Here is a 24,691-nt window from a genome sequence, read left to right on the forward strand (position 1 = left end):
AAATTATTTATTAACATTGTGCAACTTTGATAAATATATTCGCGCACACACACGCACGCGCGCACCACACACATATGCACACACACACATATGCACACAGACAGACACACACACACCCACACACACACCACCTTGCTGCCACCACTGCTCCGGGACACAACCCCTTCCTCCCCCCCACCCCCCGGCGGCCGTGCATTCCCCCCCTCCATCTCCCGCGTGGGCAGGGAGGCAGCTACGGTGATCGGGGCATAAGGGGGACACATCACCCGCTCCCCCCTTACCCCCCCGGCGGCCGCGCAACCCCCCTCCATCTCCCGCGTGGGCAGGGAGGCAGCCACAAAAATCGGGATAGAAGGGGGACACATCACCCGCTCTCTCCCCCCCCCCCCCGGTGGCGCAAGCCCCCTCCATCTCCCGCAGGCTGACAGCCACAGGGATCGGGCAGAAGGGGGCACATCAACACACACCCCCCCAACCCAGACAATAAGTACCCCGTACACATTTCCCTGCTCGTCCTTTCATTGGATGCTGAGGCGTCACGTGAGCGGAGTCAGCGCGTGAATTTAAAATTTCACTGTCGGCTCTGTTCAAGCGCGCCTCAGCAAGCAACGGAAAGCATGCGCAAGCCCCTACTAAAGCCGCTTTAATTGCGGCTGTAGGGGCTCAGTGGCAAGCATCAGCAAGCGAGAGCACGCTTAAGCAAGCAAGCACTAACCATGGCCTGGGCCTAATTTGTTTCTGTGAACAAATCTATCCATGCCAATAGACGAGATTCGTTTTTGGAAAATTAATTGCAAGTTGCATTTCTTAATGACCTCTGAGTGAGGGGATAAGGGATTGCAGATCAAATGGTTTCTTTACCCTTATCCCACACTGAGTCAATAAGGATAGAGGGAAGAGGACAAAGGGCGGCCTTTGCTTGTTAACAGTGACAAAAAAAAAAAAAAAGTAGCCGGAGGAATTCAGACCCTTCCAAGCCTTCTCTTACCAGGTTAACAAAGTAACTTTATAAAAAAAATTACAAATACCTACAGGTGTCATATTTGGGTGAGCTGTTCATTTTTAGTGACTGAAACCTTTATTGGGTGAGCCCTAAAAACAAATCTGCCCACTGCTCTAATCTCTAAATAAAACGCAACGCATTTTCCTAACCAACTCGAACCAAATCTAAGATGCCACCATTCATGGCTAGATTGGATCTTATCTTCCTGTCCCAGCAGAATCCAATCCTCGGCATGTTACCTGACATTTTCAGTGATAACGCAATAGTGTATTGTTTACAAAAAAAAGCCATTACAGTGAAAAGTCGCGTGTCAGATGTAACCCAGGGAACTCTAACCACTTGGATGTTACCGCTGGGATCCACCAAGTTTTTGCTCTGGTTTGTTCTGGGGCCATTGTTCATGTCTTTATATATAACCCGCCCACAGTTTGTAAGACAGCTTCTATGCACATGTACGCGGATTATACGATCCTATATACACACAGCTCCAGCATCTTCTCCCTCAAATGTTCGCCAAAGATGAAAAGAAAAACTTTTTAAAAAACACTGAAAAAATTGTGGAACATGGGATAGAGTAACTTCAGCTTCCAATGAAAGAGCTACTGATGGAGGGGAGCGCAATCTTTTCCCCCTGCGCCCCCCTGCCAGCTGTCCCCCTCTCCTCACGTTGACTCGGACGTCCTGGTGACGCGTCACCAGGAGCCGTCTGAATCAAGGTAAGGAGAAGTTTACAGAGGCCTTGCAGCTCCCCCGACATTTATTTAAATGCCTTCGGGAAGCGTGCAGGGCCTCTGTAAACCCCGCTCCCCCGCAGCAAATCTCGCGCCCCCCAATTTGCGCACCGCTGGATTAGAGCATTGGTGGGCAACACCAGCTTTAAAGCAGCAAATCGGCTGGTCATATTGCATTCTATTTCCAGCACCAGGGACCCCCTGGTTCCCAAAATACTTCCCGTGAAGTAACTGGTTTTAGAACACTCTGCAGAGGAAAATAATGGCTGCCAAATCTAGCATGTCCCTGGGGCCAATAGAAAGCCACAATGTTATTGGTTGTGTCATTCTATTGGATAGCCATTTAAATCTCTGTATATTATTTTGTCCGCCCCTCCGTGAGATATAGCTCATCAGTGAAATCATAATGCACATAGCCTGGTGCCAGATATGGAGTCCAATAGCTATAAAGTTTAGACAAAGTAGATGATGATATAAAAAGAGTGTAAGTTGACAAGTGATGAGAAAGGAAGGGAGTAGGCGGAAGGGCAGTGAGCAAGAAAACTCGAGCAGGCGGAATGGTAGAGAGCGGAATGGTAGAGAGCGAAAGCGAGAGAAGGCAGAAGGGCAGAGAGCGAGCAGGCGGAAGGGCAGAGCGAGAAGGCGGAAGGGCAGAGAGGGAGAGCACACAAGAAGGCGGAAGGGCATAGCCAGAAAGTGCGTGAGAAGGCGGAAGGGCAGAGAGCCAGAGAGAGAGAGAGAGAGAGAGAGAGCGAGAAGGCGGAAGGGCAGACAGCGCCCAAGAAGGCGGAAGGGCAGAGAGCGAGAAAGAGTACCTTTATAAAAAAAACAAACAAAAAACCAACACAGGAAGCAACACTGGTAACTTCACCAGTATGTATCTTGGGAGGGAGGGTCTGGACACATAGCTGTCCAGTTCAGCACCAAAGTCCAGCAGCAAGGTATGCTTTGCTATCTAACTTAAATACTTTCTGAACTGGTTACCCAATTATCTGAGCGGGATTCACACCTACTGTACACGAAGAGCAGTAACAAACATAAAAAAGAGAAAGAGTAGGTAGTGTAATAGCTTTTGCTGTACCAACACATCCAACAAAAAGATCAATACAGATCGTTGATAACATACACTCTTTCAAACCTCACAGGGTCCTTTCATCAGATTCTAACTATCTGTTGATCAAATAAAAAAAAAAGTTCACAGCCATCCCACAAAAAAAAAAAGCGTGCTGAGCACGCGCATTTTAAATGAAACTTCATCTTTTGTCACTGTTTTGTCACAGAAATAGTATTTGTGATGGTGATGTTTTTAATTATCAAAAGACAATTTCAGTGCCAAAACGCAAAGTTTAACTTAGAACACGTGTTTTAGCTATTTGCACTTCTATATTTATAGTAACTGTGAATTCTGTGTGTGTGAGTGTGAGAGAGAGAGTGAGAGCGAGGGTGAGAGTGTGTGAGTGCGCGTGTTCGCGTCAGTGTTTTTCCTCTCCCTCCCGACGTCATTGATGGCCTCTTCTGCAGCAGCGACGTCACTTCCGTTGTGGAATTTTGTTACAACACAAGGGATTTTTCCTATCAAAACTCTGTAGGTGCCAGCAAAGAAGTTTCACTTCAAAAAAATGTTTTACTTTACTACATGGAAGACCGGAGAAACACGGCTACGGGCTATTCTTGCCCTATTGTACACGACACTTATCACGCAAAAAAACCTACTTATGGTTCAATAAGGAAACCAGATGCTGCTGCTGCTCCTCTTACGGGGCACCTCACTTCTGGAACAATTTAACAGAGTCTCTTTAAAAGTATGAAACAGCTGAAGTCTTGAAATATATTAAACATGCTTGTAACGAATATTTAAGATTGTCATCACAATATTATATATTATATCATTTTTTATAAATACATAATTAAATAAGAATGCAATCACCCAGATGTAAACCTGCAAATTGGTCCCTTGCATTAGTTCACTTTGCTTTCCGTCCTGGGAACAGATTCCCAACTTCATTTTAATTTTATCTTAATGTTTAAAAGTCTTGCAGCAGTGTGTTTGCATAGCAATTCCTGCGGCTTTTTCTCAATTGCTCCATCCCACAGAGTCGTTTCCATGTATATTACAAAGACTGGAAACAACGCTTATCCTGAGGCTCCACTAAAAAACGATCACGAAGTGGGGGGAAGACTTGGGCTCATTAGTTAGGAATAGAACACAAAAGAATAAACATCGGAGAGGTGTGAAAACAGAAAAACGTATTGTACGGTATGGAGAAATAATCTTTACAGAAATGTAAATGCAGGGAGAGATTAACTTTGAAAGTTTAGGAGTTGATGAGAGCAATAGGTGCAGACCAACAACTAAGAAAACTACTGGGGCATGAAACCGCATCTTTAAATTTATGAAACAGACATTGATAAAGGTGAAGTGACAACACCCGATGAAGGGGGTTTCCCCAAAGCTTTGGACACCCCTTCACATCTGCTTCAATACACATTAAAATGCACATCTGACTGTTCTGCGTTGGAGACATCGGACTGAATTTTAGATAGTTTTAGACGACCTAGTTCTATTTCATTCCCTTCCATATTTGCAGAGTTTACATATTTGTTGATCACTTTGGTGTTGCCAAGCTTCATATGGAGCCCTACTTTCTTACTTGCTGTGGCGAGTTCCCAGATTTGTGGCTGGAGGTCGTCTGGCAAAAATGTAATCTGCAAATTGTAGGGAACTGTTGACCGATTCCTTTTTCTTTCCAATCCAATGTCTTCAACAACTCTTTAAGTGTTGCTGTGAAAAACTTGGGTGACATGGTGTCTCTCTGCCGTATTCCCTTGTTGATCCTCATCTTGCTTGTATCTTCATGCACCAACAAAAAAACTGTCCTGCGCTTCGGTGGTCAGCAATTGCACCTATGGTGTCAAACAGTCATGTGGTGCTGGGATAGAGGGAGCTAATTATGGCCACTAGGATGACTGGAGTAGGTGGGTAAATGAATAAACCCTTACCTATGTCGCAACTTCAGTCTGGGTCCTGCACTCCTCTGTTCACAGCTCCCACGTGCAGCCTTCTGTTTGTAGGTAAGGAATGGAAGGGCTCCGGCGCAACTGCGCATGACAGACTCCAAGCAACTCCCGGATGGATTCAACAAAACTTTATTGCACAAAACACACTAGGGCTACATCACAGTCTCCCCCTCTACGCGTTTCACCCTCTAGAATAGGGCTTTGTGCAACCTAATTGTTGATGTGGCAAGGCCTTCTAAATGCAATTAGAACCCCTGAGGTGTAGACCAAATCAAATACTTTTTCGGAATCGTCGAATCTAAAACAAGTGGTGGATTGTATTCATGACTTTGGGAAATCACTTTTTGTATGACCTGGATGTGGTCCACTGTGAAATCCTGCTTGTTCTCAAGGCAGTGCGAAGTCCAGGGTCTGTTGCAGCCGATAAGGGAGCATCTTCGTAAAAATCTTGTGATTGGAAGTAGAACGATTGTAGTCTTGAGGGCTTATTTGTCTCCTTTCTTGTGGACGAGGATAACTATGGCATTTCTCAATTGTTCTGGAATTTTACTGAGAGTTTTGCAAGGTTTTGCAAGGATTTTTTCTACTTCGCCAGCTTCTTTGATTTCAGTTGTAATTCCATCTTCCACCGGGAGCCTTCCCATCCTTCATGGATTTTATTTATTTTGCCACTTCTGGAATGACACATGGTATATCATTGGTGGTTTCTTCTTGCTCATCTTCTGCTGGATTATGCATTGTGTTCTGTATTATCGTACAATTTAATGTAGAACTCCTCAACTCTTTAAACGTGAGTGTCTTAGGCTGCGTCCATAGTTGGTAAGACCACACAGAGCAGCGCGCGCACGATCAAAATACCTCAAGGCAATGATTGTGACCATAGACCGCGCGTGCTCCAGTGCGGTATGGCGCCCAGTGCGCGAAGAATCAGATCAATTTGATACTGCGGCGCGCCGGCCAGGTCACGTGAGCAGTTTGCCCAATCGGGGCGAACCGGCTCAGTGACGTCATGGCCACGCCCTTCCCCTCATTGAGTCTACCCAGACCAAAACCCGCCGCAGCTAAAAAGTGGGTGATGTCACGCGCACGGTCGCGAGCGTGCGCTCACCATGGACCCAGCCTTATTGTTTGTTGATCCATCGTCTTTTGACAATGATTTGCTTCTTCCCAATCAGAAGTTTCTGCTTCGTCTTCTTTAAGCTTCCGTTCTCATCAATAGTCTTCACAATATTAGTTAAATTCTCTTACATCTTCAGTTATACGTTATTTGTGGATCGTCTTGAACAGCTTTGCATATTCGATTCTTCTTCTTGTGGCTTGGTATTACTTCATTTCTTGCCGCCTCATGAGTAATTGCTTGCTCAGATATTTTCTTAACCTGTTTTTTGTTTGTGATTCCTTAAGTTTTTTCTGCAATTTTAACTACTAAGTTAGTCATAATTGTTCGTGTCGCCATAAATTACGAGCAACCTGAAGCGATTTTTCAGTTGCAGTTGAAATTATCGGCTGTTGTATTTGAGGTTCTTGTTGTTGAGTCTTTTTAATCAGTTCTCTTCCCATTCAGATGTAATTTGCAGCGAACCAATTGGTTGATCAGGTCTCGTGTCAAAATGTTTAAGGACTGTGCAAGTTTAAATCGTGTGTTTCTGGACAGCTAGGATATAGTCGATTCCATTACCGATTCAATTGGCTCCATTCCATGTACTTTTTGTATTTGGATTCTTCATGAAGAATGAATTCATGAGGTAGAAATTTTCACATCCTACAAATTCTACCAATCGGTCTCCACGTTCATTCCCATTCCCATATCTACCAACTGATGCTTCCTCTTTCTGCTGGGCACCAACCTTTGCATTGAAATAACCCACAATGATTGAGGTGACAATTTCCTTTGTTAAGTTGGTTTTCCACTTCATGGTCTGTGTGATGATGGTTGGCCACATACTTGGATTATTTGAAGCCGGTATCTGTCAACTGAACAACAATTCTGGCTGCTCTTTCCAATGAACTTTCATAATCCATCCATTGTTTCGCCATCTCTTGTTAACTTTGAAGCCTACTCCACTGATCCTATTTTGTGTACCTCTATTAGAATAGGTGTCTGCTTTTGAGCTCAGTGCCTATTTTTCGTCTTACTTCACTATGTCCAACAATATTCCATTTAATTTTTCCAAGTTAGTCTTTCAGTTCTTGCAGTGCTTCACTGGAGAGTAGGTTTGACTTGCTGCTTTTGTTTAACCTCCCGGGATTTCTAGGGCCCTCTGCCTTCATGCTTTCTTACTGAACGCTGTCAAGCCCAGGGACAATCCAGCCTCTGGAGAATGAGGGCCACTGCTTTTTGGTGTGTTCCATATTTGATGGTTGAGTTCTTACTTGCCATACCGGCCTCATTTGCATGTTGGCAAGTACCTATTCCACTTTAGCTGGGTATATTATATTGGTAGGTTTAACCATACTACGAAAGCTTGAACAAGTGTCACTATACATCTTTCTGAACACCCATTTGCCAGCTCCCTGTCACTGAGGCAGTGAGCATGCATACATTATATAGCACAGAAGAAGCAGCACTCACATAACCGCAATCACATAACCGCAATCACTGGCTTGGTGCACTGAACTTTTTGATTAATAATCTAGAACTTGTTCATCATAATAAGTTAACATACAGACGTATTAACTAAATCAATGTTACGGTTCTATTGCAGGGCCTCTCAAGTTAAAGGTCCTGCAATAGGATGAATACATCTGTATGTATACTTATTAAAGTCTCCTGTGAATGCCTAATAAACAAGTTCTAGATATATAAATAAAAACACAATAATTAGTGATGGTAATTAACATAATACCACTAGATGGCAGTGTTACACAAAATATGTACAGACCTGCGCAAGGCTTCCTACTTAGTACCCATGCTTATTAAAACAAACAACCCAGACAAATAGAACTTTACTCATGTTGACACTTACAGGAACCTCAGTCCATAATTTTTATCGTTTTTTTAACACACAAAATCAGCTAGGATTATATAAAGCTCCCTATTATTTGCACTCTGGATAGGTGACGAAATGAGTGTATTGTCATATCATAGGAGGCCACAAAATAACCTATTAACTAAATAGGGTTAACCGCAAAAGGTCACACTCAAAAGAAAATAACAAATACTTTAATAGAATACTGTAAAAACGACGAGACACCATAAAAATGCACAAGAATGCATAGATAAAATCCCCAAATGTGTGGAGGCACGGAACGAACACGTGAACAGGTAATGTTCAAAACACACAGCTGTAAATAAACCGAGACTGCGTGGAGCTACAAAGTCCCACACAATCATGTGTGGTGATATACCAAAATGCCAAAGTAAATTTGGAACACCGCAAGACAAGGTATAAGGAGGACTCAGTGAGGGAATATACAACCTGATTTTCAGTGTCCTGCGTCTAGTGTATCAGCAGCTTGAGCCCCGTGAAGTGTCTGGAGCTGGCCGTGACTCCTATCACAAACCGCGTGTACGTCAACGTAATGACGTCACGCGTTCCCCGACGTACGTTTCGCGCGTCACACGCGCTTTCTAAAGGGGGGGTTTATTTACAGCTGTGTGTTTTGAACATTACCTGTTCACGTGTTCGTTCCGTGCCTCCACACATTTGGGGATTTTATCTATGCATTCTTGTGCATTTTAATGGTGTCTCGTCGTTTTTACAGTATTCTATTAAAGTATTTGTTATTTTCTTTTGAATGTGACCTTTTGCGGTTAACCCTATTTAGGGAATAGGTTATTTTGTGGCCTCCTATGATATGACAATACACTCATTTTGTCACCTATCCAGAGTGCAAATAGGCAGCTTTATATAATCCTAGCTGATTATTTGTGTGTTAAAAATTGTGTCTTTTCCCTTGCACCAGGTAGATTATTTTCAGGTTTTATGTATGTTTGTTTGGTGTAGCGATGTGTCCCCTGTGTATACCATTATTTTTATCCTCCTGATCCAGTCTAAACTCACTAGCTGACTTCTCTAATCTTCTACCTCGCTTATCCCCTTTCCTTAGGATGGATTGAGAACAGGTCAAGACAGTGCAGTCTGTCCCTAAAGTCATTCACAATATTAATTCATTTAATGATTCAATAAACCACGTTAAAATTACTTCGCTTTCTGTAAGTGCCGGTTTCTGAACACTTTTTGACTTACTTGCAGAGCACCCGAGCAAGTACACTGCTGTATGCGAATGCCGCCTGTTTATTATATATAATTTCACATCTTCTTCCCTTGTCAATCCACTGCTGGATGAATGTAACCCCAATGATCTTCTAGGTACTGCGGTTACAGCCTCTCTGCTCCATGTTGCTCAAACAGATTTTCTGATTTCATCTTCCCATCTTACTTTTGGCCGTCGTCTTGGTCTTAATTTCCCTTGGAACCCAGTAGAGTACCATGTTTGTCCAATGATGGTCAGTTCTTGTGATATGTCCAGTTCACTGCCATTTAAATTTCTTCACCCATATGATGTCACAGACTTTTGTTTGTTTTTTTCGAACCCATTCATTCTGTTTCCTGTCTCTTCGGGTAACACCCAGCATGCATCTCTCCATACATCGAACTGTCTGATCTGAAGCTTCTGAATTATCTTCGCATTTAGGGTCCAAATTTCACATCCACACATGAGCAGAGGCAGAATACACTGGTCGAAAACTTTCCTCTTGAGGCACAGTAGAAGGTTCCATTGAAACAGTGTATTGTTTCTTCCAAATGCGATCCATTCCAACTTCACTGTTCTATTGATTTCATTCAAAAAGGTTCCCATCCATTGTGTGAGCACACCCAAACAAGCCACCCCACCCTATTTCACAGGGAATAGGCCAGTAAGGAAGCATGGTTATTTTATGTTTGTTCTGTCAAGTGGGACAACCTAAAGATGCCATGAAAGTTGCCCATCCCTACAGGAAGATGAATCAGGGACTGCACTTTTTTTTTTTAGATACAGATGTAGCTATGACCTATATTCTGAAGATGGTGATTCATTTCCTGCAATCATTTCCAACCATTAATTTATTATGCAATTACAAACTATTGTAATGCTTTTTTACTCCAGGCTTAACTACTTCCCTGCCAGGGGGACCTGCAATGCAATGGGTTAATAGGCAGGCATAAGCAAGAAAGTTCTTCCAATCCGCAGTATATAAGCATGTGTGACTGTGTAGACACTACATTAGAGCAGGGATGCGCAAACTAGGGGGCACACCCCGAGATTGTTCAGGGGGGGCGCAGCGGTTGCAGAGGCCCCGCGCTCTTCCCCAAAGCATTTAAATTAAATGCCATAGGCTCTCGTGAGGCCTCTGCAACTTCCCTTACCTTGTCTCCGGCGACCCGGTGCCGTGGCAATGCGGCGTCAAATGACGCAGCGGGGTCATATTTATTTATTTTATTTATAAAATATTTTACCAGGAAGTAATACATTGAGAGTTACCTCTCGTTTTCAAGTATGTCCTGGGCACAGAGTAAAACAAATAATACATGGTTACAAGTACAGTTACATAAATGAACAAGGTATACATTATATACAGAGACATTGCGTGCACAGTTAAAGAAAATATATATTATGAGCGTATGAAACAGTTACAGACCAGACTAAAGTGTGAGACAGCCTTAGATTTGAAAGAACTTAAGCTGGTGGTGGATATGAGAGTCTCTGGTAGGTTGTTCCAGTTTTGGGGTGCACGGAAGGAGAAGGAGGAACGTCCGGATACTTTGTTGAGCCTTGGGACCATGAATAGTCTTTTGGAGTCTGATCTCAGGTGATAGGTGCTGTATTTGGTAGGGGTGAGGAGCTTGTTCAGGTAGCTGGGTAGCTTGCCCAGAAAGTATTTAAGGGTGAGACAGGAAAGGTGAACTTTGCGCCTAGACTCTAGTGATGACCAATCTAGTTCTTTGAGCATTTCGCAGTGATGTGTGTTATAGTTGCATTGGAGAACAAAACGACAAATTGAATTGTAGAGGGTGTCAAGTTTGCTAAGGTGGGTTTGAGGAGCCGAGCCATATACTATGTCTCCATAGTCAATAATTGGCATAAGCATCTGCTGTGCAATACGCTTTCTGTCCAGGAGACTTAGGGAGGATTTGTTCCTGTACAGTACCCCTAGTTTGGCATAGGTCTTGGTTGTCAGGGTATCAATGTGCATCCCGAATGTTAAGTGGGAGTCAAACCATAAGCCCAGGTATTTAAAACTAGTGACAGGTGTTAGGGTGGTGTTAGCGTTGGTTCTAATCAGGAGCTCAGTCACTGGAATCTTTACAAATTTAGTCTTGGTCCCAAATACAGTACCATTGTTACAGTCTTGTCAGTGTTTAAAAACAGTTTGTTTTGGGAAATCCAGTTTTCGAGTCTCAAAAAGTCAGACTGAAGTATGATCAACTGTGTCAAAAGCCTTTGCAAAAACTAGGAATACTGCACCAGTGAGTTGTCCCCGTTCCATTCCACACTGGATTTCATTGCAAACTTTTAGCAGGGTAGTTACTGTGGAGTGTTTGGGACGAAACCCAGACTGGAATTGGCTAGGGAAATTTGTCTTGGTGTAGAAATCGCTTAATTGGGAGTGGACACATTTTTCCATTACTTTGGATAGAATTGGAAGAAGTGAGATTGGCCTGTAGTTTGAGACAGTGTTTTTGTCCCCACTTTTGAAGATTGGGACAACTCTGGCAGTTTTCCAGGTCTCAGGGATATGGCCTGCAGACAGGATAGAGTTGACTATGGACGCAATTGGTTTGGCAATGGCTGGGGCACCAAGTCTTAGGAACCTAGATTGTAGTAAGTCGGGTCATAGGACATCACGTTGCCACGTTACATGACCCGCTGCGTCATTTGAAGTCGGAGACATGGTAAGGAGGGGGGCGCGAGCAGGGGGATGGGGGTGCAGGGGGGAAAATTTGTGCACCCCTACATTAGAGCATGTGTATCCATGTTCGTGAATGCGTACAGTGGTTAAAGAGCATCATATACTGGAATTAGGGGTCAGTAGCTACTGTATAAATGCTGAGGCCATAATTAACCCCCAACAGGGAAAAGACTAGCAGTAATTTGATGACTGTTTGGAAATTGCACAACTTTGTTCTTTCAGACACACACACAAAAAAAAGAAGGAAATTGAGAAATAGCAGCCAATCCGTTTCCACCGCTGTATTAATGGGAACGGAGGAAAAAAACATGAGTCATATCCTCACCAATGCAGAGAAGTGTTTAAAACCTGTATGGGACTGGTCCGGATTAGGCAGCATGTACTTCTAAAACGACGTGTATTTTGGGGGGGGATAGAGAGGACCTTTTCCGACCTCTGGATAGAGGAACTTTAACCATTGCTGGCCAAGAGGCCAATAGTGCACAGCAGGGTTAGGATCTTTAGGTGTTCAAGGTTTAACTAACGCAATGATCACTCCTTTCCCACTCCAAGTTACAGGTGCAATCCTACTCCTTCGCAGGACGTTGTAGTGTGAGCAATTGAAAAGTCCTGCAATGCCTTACTTACCATTTTAACCCACTCCCTGCCGGAGGGATATGCCATTACTCCCCTAACATGTTCCCGGTCACAGAGGCCCGTCCCACACATTACTCCTTACGCTTTGATTTTAGCTCAACCTCGATTCAGTATATTGTAAAGCTGTCTTCCCTGCACTGGGATCAGTTTCCCTCAAACTACTGGGGCTAATATTAGCCAGCACCGGGAAGATGGCTTCACAGTAAACTGAATAGGGACCATTGTCTGTTGCAAAGTACAGTATGGATTATTCTTGGTTGTTTTGCAAATGATGGCATCATTAATTATGTTTCATAGAGCGCAAAACCAGAAAATCTTAAAACAGTAACGCATGTTATCAGAAAATGTGTCAAAAGGGGCAATCACTTCTTGGGAGAATACAAGTAACAGCAGGGCACACAGACTGAGGGCCCTCACCTATACCGAGGATGCTTGGCAGACGAAACGTTGGTTGTTTAAATACCCGCTATGCATCAGTCCGTGTGCCCTGCTGTCACTTGTATTCTCCCATGATTTTAAGAATTTGCAGGTCTTCCTTTTTTATCTAGGAGCCCAGGCAATTTTCGTACTTTTTGATCCTTAGGCCCCGCTCACACAGCCTGCTACACGACATGCGCGCGCGTCCATGACAGATGCCTGGCGGCCAATGGTAGTGTTCAGTATTGAAACTACCATTGGCTGCAAAGTGCGGCGTCGACGCGGCTGCAAAATGCGGCGTTGACGCGGCTGCAGTCGCGGGAGTCTTTTCAATCTGCGATCTCGGCTGCAGCAGTGTCAATTTCAGCAGCCAATCAATGCCCAGACGTTTTACATTGATTGACGAAGGAGAAACAGGTGCGCAAATCACATCAGGACATGTAATGTCATCTGTGTTACCTTTGATCTGTTGTGATATTATTTGCGCTTGATTTTTCTTTTCACGTTTTACATTGATTGGCTGCTGAAATTGTGGGGATGGCAGTGGGGATGGGGCGGGGGGACGGTAAACGAAAATAAATAAAACTAGCTTTGGGGACACGGACACAAACCCGGTTCCCCCTGCGCACACCCGTCCCCCCTGTCCCCCCAGTCTGAAGGTGAATTTTGTTCACGCTCCCCGCCGCGACCCAACTCCTGCAGCTTGAGCAGAGATCGCTGGGCTGCAGGAGCGTGCGGCGGAGGCGCATGGAAGCGCACGGCCGTAGCAGGCAGTGTGAGCTCGGCCTTAGGACGTGTGCCTGCAGAACGCTAGTCTTGGAATCACTCCTTTGGACCGGTGAACTGCCCCCTCTCCCCTTATCTTTATTAACTTTCTGATAATGACTGTCGGATAAGGGTAGTGAAAACACTTTATTGACCAATACTCGCCGCAGAGGATTTATGCTTAATTTCCCACCAAAGGCATCCAAATCTCTGCTTTAATGATTGCTGCATTTAAGAAAGTCAATGGGACGGGTAAACTCTTTGCAAAATGTTTAAGGCTGCTATCAGGAAAGCATAAACAGAACATTTTCTTAAATTAGAGTATCCTCCGGTGCAGAAGGGGCATGTAAGTGACATTGGTCATTGCTCAGAGACACAGTAGCTGGTTTTAGATTACAAGCCCTTCAGGGTAGGAACTCCCACTACTGTGCTCAATTTCACTTTAAATGTCACACGTCTCTGCTCGAAGGTGCTGCATACACGGTTGGAAGTGTGAAATTAAGCACGGATAACATACCTGGGAAAACGGGGAAGAGGAATTCACATTGTCTTTAGGGGGGCTGAGGGGAGCGGTGTCTCCAGGCTGCCCACCTGTATTCTGCGGTTGGCCGAGTTTCCTGCAATGTAAAGAAGATAGAGCATCAATAACACTAAAATAGATAGATATCCATATTCATATAGGGGACATGCAAGGCAACCTGGCACACCGCATCAATATAGAATGATTATCCCTGCAACAGGTAAAAATCAGGTTTTATATTTATTTAGCTATAAATGCCAATGATTCATAGAACACGCTGTCAGGAACAGCCGCCTGTAACTTGACCGGCACTGGAGAGGGCTCCACTTCTGTTCCCTGCTTTGATGAAGATTTGAATTCCCCCCCCATCCCCCTTATCTCATTAGGGTACCCCAAGGGTTAAGCATATGATTTTCAACAGCAATCCCTTGCATTAAACACACTTTTAGAGGGTTGGTTGTAGACCAGAAGACACCTTGTAATGGAGAGGATGGTTTCATTTAACCGTTTGCTTTGCTGGCTCCTCTAGCAACAAAGGGGATAAGAAAGCAGTCGCCCTCTATAGGCTTCCTGATTAGGAGCAGGTCAGCAATGACACAATACAAAGCATAAACGTGCGTTGCCATTAGTACCAACGTTTCCATCTTTGTGGCTCTTCATCAGAAAGAATTATAACAACACAGTTGAGGTGGATCCACCATGTATGTGTGGATACGATGATGGCAAGTCAGAAGGCAGCGAGACTTATTACGTAAACATGGTGAGCCGAGAGATGAGGAGTTTCATTTCCTCTGACTCCTCCCTTGTGTCTGATATCACTGTGTTCAACAAGAGTTTGCTCAGGTAAAAGCGGTCTCCTGATGTTTATTTGCTCTCTGATGAGGATAGGGTGAAAGGGCAAAGATTTGATTGACAAGCTCTCCCATTCAGAGACCCCTATGAAATACAGCACATTTTATAACTAAAGCAACCAAATCTTTGCTATTAGTATAGTTAGAGTTGCTTAGAAAAGCATGACATTAGATAAATTGTTTGCCCCTCTAACCGTTTGAGTACCGGAAACGTGATCACGTGATCCCTCAATCATCAATGACTGGACAGAAGAGCAGGCATCCTCTACCCTCCCTAAGAGAATGAGCATTTTTTTGGGATGTAGCTACTGCATCATGGGGCACCCCTGGGGCCAGACCCCATGACCGAGTAGCTACGTCCTGGGGCATAATATTCGTTATGTCTGGCCTACGAGAGAGAAAAGTGAATTAAAACAAAGCTCTTACCGGACAAGCATCCTTTTTAGCAGTGGCTGATCTCCGTCAGAGTACCCAGGCCAGTCCTTCTGCACCTCCTTATACATACAATCTTTCAATGTGTAAGTACTGTCTTTGGCACTCAGGTTCGCCACCTAAAATTAAGGAACAGAATCGTTGACATTCAATAGGTAAAAGCAGGAGCTGGAGGAGTCAAGATAACTCTGGATAACCACTAAAGGAGTTTTCAGGAACATGGGCCCTTTACTAAAAATGCTAAAGCTCAACTGGGGGCAGCTCACTCGGTGACGGGGAACAAACTGACAGATAAAGTGACAGAAAGGAAGGATTGAGTGTTTTCCTGCAATGAAGCTGGTGAAACATTGTGCTAAAGGATATGGCTGCATCGTACTGTACTTTAGCAACAGATAAACTGCAATGAATAAATTCGATTCGCTGCATAGGTTGTGGCCAGCACAGACCATGTAATGGTAGACTACTAGGGCAGGGATGGCGAACCATTCCACGCCAAGGAAAATTGTTTGGCACACCCCCAAACGTTTGCAAATTAAACAAAAACTAAAGAAAACTAACCTGCCTCCCTGTGTCTCCCCAATAGAAGCCGGCTCCGGTCAGTGACGTAGGATGCCCATATATGGATATGCCCATATTAGGGGATCTTAAGTCACTGACCAGAGAGCTGGCTTTCTGTTGGGGAGATGCACAGGCAGGGAGAAGGAGAGGAGGGAGAGGCAGGGAGAAGGAGAGGAAGGAGGGAGAGGCAGGGAGAAGGAGAGGAAGGAGGGAGAGGCAGGGAGAAACAGAGAGGCAGGAGGGAGAGGAAGGCTGGGCCCAACTTCCGCATGACCACAAAAGGTGGGGTGTGTGTTAAATTGTGGGGGATGGGGGGAGGGTGTATTGCAGGGAGGGGGGGGGGATAAAATAAATAAAATATATGGCATGTTCTTGTATAGCGCTGCTAGTTTTTACGTAGCGCTTTACAGAGACATTTTGCGGGCACAGGTCCCTGCCCAGTGGAGCTTACAATCTATGTTTTTGGTGCCTGAGGCAAAGGGAGATAAAGTGACTTGCCAAAGGTTACAAGGAGCCGATACCAGGAATTGAATCAGGTTCCCCTGCTTCAAACTCAGTGCCAGACAGTGCCACTCCTTCTTATATAGTGTGTATTGCAGGGAGGGTGGGGGGAGTGTGTATTGCGGGGTGGGGGGGATAGTGTGTATTGCGGGGAGGGGGGTGTATTCTGTAGGTGTGTGTGTGTGTGTGTGCGCGCACGTGTGTGTAGGCGGGTAGTGTGTATATGTGGGGGTCATAAATATTTTTTTTCAATGCGTTTCAGCACTTGGCCCTAAAAAGGTTCACCATCCCTGTACTAAGGGGTACTCATTATGCGAACAGCACTACTAGTTTTTGGAGTTCAAAACAAACCGAAACATTTTTTAACCAATGTTAAAAAGGCCCTCTCTAATGGTGGGGTTATCTTCTATCTATATGACACCAACATATTGTGACGCACAGTATGATGTGAGGGGAACACTAACGCTGTATAAAAAGAAAAGTCCATATAACTTAAGACAGACAATGGGAGGCAGGTCTGGCTACAAAGAGGATATAGATGTTAGTGCCCAAATGTTGTATAATTATTTAAAAATGAGGTATAAAGATTTGCCGCATTGTTTAGAACAGGGGTGGCCAGCTCCAGTCCTCAAGGGCCACCAAAAGGTCAGGTTTTAAGGATATCCTGCTTCAGCACAGGTGGCTCAGTCAGAATAACTGAGCCACCTGTGCTGAAACAGGGATAACCCTAATACCTGGCCTGTTGGTGGCCCTTGCGGACTGGAGCTGCCCACTCCTGGTTTAGAACTTCTTGGAATTTATCACAGTACCCCTACTTTATCTTGCCCACCTCCACCTCTGACATTCATCAGCTCAGAATGCAACTGCAGAATTAAGAATGTTACATAAGGTGTTGCATACCCGAGTGTTATCACTGCAAAGCCAGTATGTTGCCAAGTGGGGCTTTAACCCTCTTGGCAGTGAAAGGATTAACGGTCTCTGTGAATAAATATCTGTGACATGGTGTTCGACATAGTATTGTAGGCAGTGGATGTTTGCCAATGCATTAGCTATACTCCCCATCAAGTGTAACGCTGATTTACAGTGACAGCCGAAGCCTAATAAATTCACTATAATACAGCTTATAGTTAATTTATCAAACATCACATCTTAAAAGGCACACTGTACATCTCATTACGCACTTCTTTGGCGCTGCCTTCATCCCACTTACAGCCTGCGCTATTTATGGCTTGTGATGTTTTCATTGGTTTAAGTGGAACTGCCAAAACACTCAGCCCTGTGCAAGATGGACAGAGGCTTCAAGTACAGAAAAAAACAATACACAGTTGGTTCTTCCAATGTCATCACTTAATCTCATCTTTCCACATCTAAAGAAGCAGCAATAGGGAAATCAACTTTCACATTTGCTAGATATCCGCAGTTGGAAATGCAAACATTTGTCTACTCCATCTTAACAATATATATTCTTGGGGTCAAACACGGAGATAAAATGATTTGCCCACGGTTTCATGGAGTCGACACTGGGACTAACTCGTGTCACTCGCTTTAAAGGCAGTGGTATCACCACGAGAAGCCTCCTTAAAAATCCAACATGCTTTCACATGACGGCTTTAATGAGAACGACTTGTAGCCTTGCATAGATATTAACGGCAGATAACCACTTGGCCAACCTAGTCTGCACGTTCTCCTACCCGCTGTGAAACCTCACACCATAGAAGATCCTTCCATAGCTAGGATAGCTTTAGGTCCATTCAAAGAATTTTAGAAGTCCCTTACTGTATTAGCCTGTACCCCTTTTGTGGGAGGTTATTTAATGAATGCACAACGCTTTCCGTGAGTAAGTACTTCCTCACATTTCCACGGAGCCTCCCATACTCCCGCTTTATAGCAGGACCTCTAGTTCTTGCCCTTGTGATGCCCAATTGGTGGCCAACTCCAGTCCTCAAGGGCCACCCACAGGTCAGGTTTACGGGATATCCCTGCTTCAGCACAGGTGGCTCAGTGTGAAGCAGGGATATCTTTAAAACCTGTTCTGTTGGATCGTGAGCACTGGCATTGGCCACCCCTGATCTAAACATTATTCCTTCTGAAAAGGGCAATTGTGTATGTTATTCATACCATTAAGATACACAGTCCTCTACCTTTGTACAATATTTAAATGGATGACCTCAGGGGGTCAGATTTGGCCCACAAGCCGCCAGTTGAAGAGCCCTGCCCTACACCGTTCCCATTTTTGGACACTGTGGTTCCTAATGATCAAATGGTTGAAGTTCTCAATATGCTGACCTGTTGCAGGAGGCTGTCCAACGAATCCTTGTCGAGCATGGAGAGCCCGTCTTTCTGCAGTCGCAGGATCAGTTCGGGCTTCTTGTAGTGCTTCAAGGCCAGCAAGTGCACAACCCTGTCTTTGAAGGGTCGCTGAGAAAGGCCTGTGCTGCTTTTCTTCAGGGCACTGGCGAGGTTGACGGGCGTTGCCCGCTTCCTGGTAGGAACCGCATCAGAGACTGCAGACGCGGGTTTGCGGACCTGAACCTTTTTGCCTGAATGGGGAGGAAAGTCAGGGAGAATAGTGGTGATCAGCATGCTGCCGAGATCAGTTTTCTGTTGGGTCTGGACATTGACTCCAACTCAAGATTTAAGATTATGCACATACCAGGATATATTTGATATTACAGCATTAATGATCTAAACCAACCATTGCCAACTTCTTAAATGAAGAATGATGCTCTACAATCATGACTACATGGACTGTATAGAGGGAATCCTGACTGTGGTCTGGCACGCTTTAACCATGACGGTAGGGATTTGTATAAACTAAAACCATGATGAACTCTGTCTTCGTTCACAAAAACCTTCCTGACAGATACACACTGCTTGCGGTTCTCTCCCCTTTTCATCGCTCCTCTCTTCTCTTCCTTGCTCCCCACTCACTTCACTCCCCATCCCTTTCCATCAGATCCTCTTGCCCTTAAACTCTTGCTGCTCCTCTTCCTCACTTTTTTTGTCTGGCCTCTCCGCCTCCCTCTCTTGCTCCCCCACCACTCTTGCGCTCCCTGGTGGTCCTTCTCCTACCTCTTACTCCAAACTCCCACTTGCTCATTGTTGGCCCCTACGAGCCCTCACTCCCCCATGCTCACTCTTGCACTCCCTTGTTACCCTCCCCCTTATTCTTGCTTCAAAAACATCCCCATTCCATTTTCATCCCTTTCCCACTGGCAACACTTTTCCTCTACCGCTCATTCCACAACATGTGAAGTTCAGGAGACCCTGCCCCAACTGTCTTTGATCCCAGTCCTGTCAGGTTATCAGATTAAGATGACCATCCACTTAACGGATGTAAATCTATGGGCTCGAAAATAGCTTGCTATGCACATCATTCTGCTCACTAGGCTGACATCTGCATGCCTATCCTTCAACTTAACCCACTGTTTGCCAGAGGGTCCAGCAAAGTGCGGTGAAGGGGTTACAGCTGCAATTTCCCTTTTGACAAAACAATATTTTGGTTCTACAAACTTTTCAGAGTACGGCTTCTAGAAAGAAAGAACCTTTTTTGCTTTTGAATTCCAAAGGAAACATTTAAAATGCTAGCGGTGGTATTCTACGGCTGAAAGCTTTTTAGTTCATTACAACTCCAATGTTCAACGCTAAATGTGACTGCACCTTCCTCATTGGCCACAGTGATAACATGCAGAACGGCATATTTATAGGCTGTTCATAGGATGTCGTGGTGAGATCAGCACAGAAGCTGCAGTAATGCAGCAGAAGGGATTAAAAGGATTCTTATGCATGCAATCTTCAAATCATATTTAATAAATTAATGCAACACACACACCCACATGGGGGGTTATTAAAATAAAAAAGGCAGTCACGTAACTTTCAAGAATATAAACTATTAGCAATGTTACATTAACTGAACCAGGGGCTCAAACTTGACCTTGAAAAGGGGGTTTGTTCTGTGTCACAATTGGCAGACACGGAGCCGTACATCTAGTTTATGGGTAGCCACATTAACAAATGACCACTGCTACTCCCTAGAACTTTTATCTCTGTGCAACATTAGGTTATCAAGCCTGAAAAAGATCCAGTTTCCCAGGGGCCAAAGCATTTACTACAGCTCAATACTACATGCTACAAAAACGTAGGCTCAAAGCCAGATCTTGTCATGCGGTGATGTCATTTGGCATGTACAGAAAGCAGACGGCTTTTATACACTCCTCGGAATGACTGTGCACTGAAGTCATGTTACTATAATTTGAGCAAGCTGAATTGTTTAGTGCCGTCTTATAAACATCACTTCGGACGGGTGAGCCAATTTAGCTGCGCGTATCTGTGATCTATGCCTTGGGAGGGACAGCTCGGCTTAGCTTACAAGAGCCAAAAGGTGACAGAGTGGGAAAGACATTTGGGATGAGGAAAGCACTTTCTGAAACCGGTACTGCGAGCTAGCTGCTCTGGCACAGAAGGGGTTAAAGGGCCTATATTATATTAAAGTATAACCTCTAGACTGTAGGCACGTTAGGTGCCGCCAGCTGTCAATGGGTTAACTGGGAAGTGCCTCCAAAACAGGGAAGCAGCATTACCAGGTCCTCTGGTGCTTACACCTTATTAGTACTGTTTATATTACATGCTTTTGGTAAATGATCACAGCACATATGTGGGTGGCTGATTGAATGCAGACACACGCTATTTAGCAAATGCTAGGATGCAGCAATCTGTAGGATAAGTTACTACAAAACGGAGGACCAGTACTCCTGTCAAGGAAAAAATCTTAATTTGGATACAGTAGATCAGCCAGAAACTGGGAAAACAATAAATACAGTATGTATCTATACCTATTTGATTAGATATCTGCATCATTCCTCTATAAGGAATTGAAGACGGGAGAGATTTAGCTCTACATAATTTCTCCCAGAGATCCGATCAAGCTAAGAATGAATTTGACAAATTATTGTTTTTAAAGGTAACAAATCCATACCGGAGTATCGGCCACCCATCTTGATTACAATGGCACTTCTACTCTTATTCTCTTCTTCAGCCTGAGCCATGCTCTGCCGCGCCTTCTGATAGGAGTCGTCTGTGGCGCACACGGTGATTTTATCCTGTATGCTGCCCAGACAGTCCAGCTTGACGTGTCCATTGCTGAAAAAAGGAATGAGTCACACTTTATAATATCCAAAACCAGACTACATATGAGAAACAGGTACAGAGATGCATTCCCTATTACACGGACAATATTATAGTGTGGATTTTCAGCAATATCCAAGAATAGTAACTTAATTGATACGAAACTCTACAATTAACGCTTCATCATTAAAGGTCTTCATTATCCACGTTTCATATGGTAAGGAAGTTTCCAAACATCTTTTAGAGTACCTCTCATGTCACCATTGGCTGAGATCTTCATAGACTGCAGCCAAGTGACATAACATCAAACAGTTCAGGGTGTTGAGCTGTTCAAATCCCAAGACACATTACGAAGAATTCATTATTCAACTTACAATGGTGAAGACCTATGGTTATGGTATCTCCTGTGTGTGCCCCACCAGAGATGAGGATCTTCTCCTGCCATGCCAATGACCTTCAAATGAGATTTGCCAAGAATTTCACAAGCTTTATATATTGGAAGACCTCCGAGATCACAAAGGATGATGCCAATTTAACCTCACAATCGAATTTAACCTCATAAAATGGTGATGGTCAGCACAGACCTTTCCCAATTGGCTGCTGTTTTGATGATGTCATGAAGAACCTAAAGTGGAACCTGTTTGATCGATCAACCCCAAGACACTTAGGGCTAGAGAATAGCAGATGCAAGATCCCTGGTCCACATCACATAATTATGATCCAAATTGACTGGTTGTTCAGATACTTTACAATTGTGAGAAATACAGCAAAGCGAGCATTGCCAAGTAGGTCAACCAAAAGATTCAGCCAGGTCACACAGAAATCGAGATGCGTAAAGCAGATGCAGGATTACCGGTCCCACAATGGCAAGAAGAAAGTGCACCATCTACCTCAAGACACTACAACAGATCAGTCTCCATTGCTTCCCTCGTTCACACTACCAGGTAGTGTTTCAAAAACAGCTATTTATAAAAGGCACGCAGCGCTTAAAGCCTCCCAGGTGGGGACACAGGTAAACAAGTTGTTAGCAACACCACTCAAGGTAAGAGCTCTGGAGGGGGCTGCCGGTCCACTGGGGCATCACTGCTTGTATCCAGCCCACCGGTGCCCGCCATGCACAGATTAAGCTGCAGGGCAAACTAGGGAAACACAGATCTTTTGATATTAACGAAATGTGTTGCAGGGAAATGATTAAGACATGGATTGTGATAAGTATTTTTATTGCAGTAAATACCTGTTCAGGCTAAAAACATGCCTATGCCAATCAATCTAAGAGGACGTTGCCATTGCCAGAGATAGGAAAACCTCTTACACTGTGAGAGGCCATTATGAAGGAAAAAACACATGGCCTACCTAAATAACTCTGTTAGACAAGTCCAAAAAGCTTGGGCTCCTCAGCATCAAATGTTTGGCCACTTTAAAGATGGCTCCCCTGTAATATTGAACCGACGGGAAGGTCTTGCCTTTAGTCAATAAGGATTTAACTGGATATAAGTCACAGGGACTTGTTTATGCTAATAATTTTGATGTGTAACAATTGTAGGTTTACTTTTATCACAGTGTATGCAATAATGTTGGAATTTCAATTGTATAAGTAATTATCTGTACCTCAGTTCTTTGTCTGTTTATACTATAATTTAATATGTAAAAATTGTCATTACCCAGAATCCCTGGCTGCAGTGGAAGCACTGTATGCCAAGAGATAATGGGGAAAGGCAGGGTTGCCGACCTGTCAGACATGTGAATGTGCTCACAAGTGGTATTTTTATCTGTAAAAAGTTTGGTTGATTATTGTATAACTACAATGTAAATAATGACTTGCCTTCAATAACATTTCAGATATAGATTTTTAATTTTAACTAGCTGATATACCCGGCGTTGCCTGGAGGCCATGAGGGGGGGGAGTGAAAGCAGGGGGGGGGGGCGTGAAAGGCAGGGGGGAGGCGTGAAAGGCAGGGGGGGGGCGTGAAAGGCAGGGGGGGGGGCGCGTGAAAGGCAGGGGGGGGCGCGTGAAAGGCAGGGGGGGGCGTGAAAGGCGGGGGGGGGGGCGTGAAAGGCGGGGGGGGGGCGTGAAAGGCAGGGGGGGGCGTGAAAGGCAGGGGGGGGCGTGAAAGGCGGGGGGGGGCGTGAAAGGCAGGGGGGGGCGTGAAAGGCAGGGGGGGGGGCGTGAAAGGCAGGGGGGGGGCGTGAAAGGCAGGGGGGGGGCGCGTGAAAGGCAGGGGGGGGCGCGTGAAAGGCAGGGGGGGCGTGAAAGGCGGGGGGGGGGCGTGAAAGGCGGGGGGGGGGCGTGAAAGGCGGGGGGGGGGGGGGCGTGAAAGGCGGGGGGGGGCGTGAAAGGCAGGGGGTGGGGCGTGAAAGGCAGGGGGGGGCGTGAAAGGCAGGGGGGGGCGTGAAAGGCAGGGGGGGGGGCGACACACACACACAGTGTCACACACACACACACACACACACACACAGTGTCACACACACACACACACACACAGTGTCACACACACACACACACACACAGTGTCACACACACACACACACACACACACACACAGTGTCACACACACACACACACACAGTGTCACACACACACACACAGTGTCACACACACACACACACACAGTGACACACACACACACACACACACACACACAGTGACACACACACACAGTGACACACACACACACACACACACACACACACAGTGACACACACACACACACAGTGACACACACACACACACACACACACACACACACAGTGACACACACACACACACACACACACACACACAGTGACACACACACACACGTCACCTAGAGCGACACACACGCGACAGATACCTCTACTTCCGGCCGCCGCCATCTTTTCACTCGGCGCCGCAAGGGAAGAAGGGGGTCCTTCCGGGCGCGCCGCCATCTTAGGCGCCGCGAGGGAGGAAGGGGGTCCGCTGCCTGTTCCCCCCGGGGATGGAGATGAGCGGAGCGCCGGGAGAGGTGAGCGGAGGGAGGGAGACGTGACCGGAGGAAGGGGAGAGATGAGCGCCGGGAGGGGAGAGATGAGCACCGGACCTCTACTGGCGCCGCGAGGGAGGAAGGGGGGGGGGAGAGATCCGGGAGGGGAGAGATGAGCGCCGGGAGGGGAGAGATGAGCGGCGGACCTCTACTGGCGCCGCGAGGGAGGAAGGGGGGGGGGGGAGAGATCCGGGAGGGGAGAGATGAGCGCCGGGAGGGGAGAGATGAGGGGAGGGAG

General features: G+C 45.3%; 1 protein-coding gene across 2 annotated transcripts in view; it reads right to left on the reverse strand.

The window, feature by feature from the left end:
* Positions 1–24,691, reverse strand: part of ELL (elongation factor for RNA polymerase II) — a 113,260-nt gene that overhangs the window by 7,693 nt on the left and 80,876 nt on the right. For both annotated transcript variants that reach the window (XM_075610841.1, XM_075610840.1), the window contains exons 4-7: positions 21,303–21,466; positions 18,614–18,867; positions 15,263–15,387; positions 13,983–14,082 (exon numbers count right to left, since the gene is read on the reverse strand). In XM_075610841.1, the coding sequence (XP_075466956.1) occupies positions 13,983–14,082; positions 15,263–15,387; positions 18,614–18,867; positions 21,303–21,466 (643 nt within the window). The remainder of the gene's footprint in view (positions 1–13,982; positions 14,083–15,262; positions 15,388–18,613; positions 18,868–21,302; positions 21,467–24,691) is intronic.

Source organism: Ascaphus truei, chromosome 8 (genome assembly GCF_040206685.1).
Source record: "Ascaphus truei isolate aAscTru1 chromosome 8, aAscTru1.hap1, whole genome shotgun sequence".
NCBI lineage: Eukaryota > Metazoa > Chordata > Amphibia > Anura > Ascaphidae > Ascaphus > Ascaphus truei.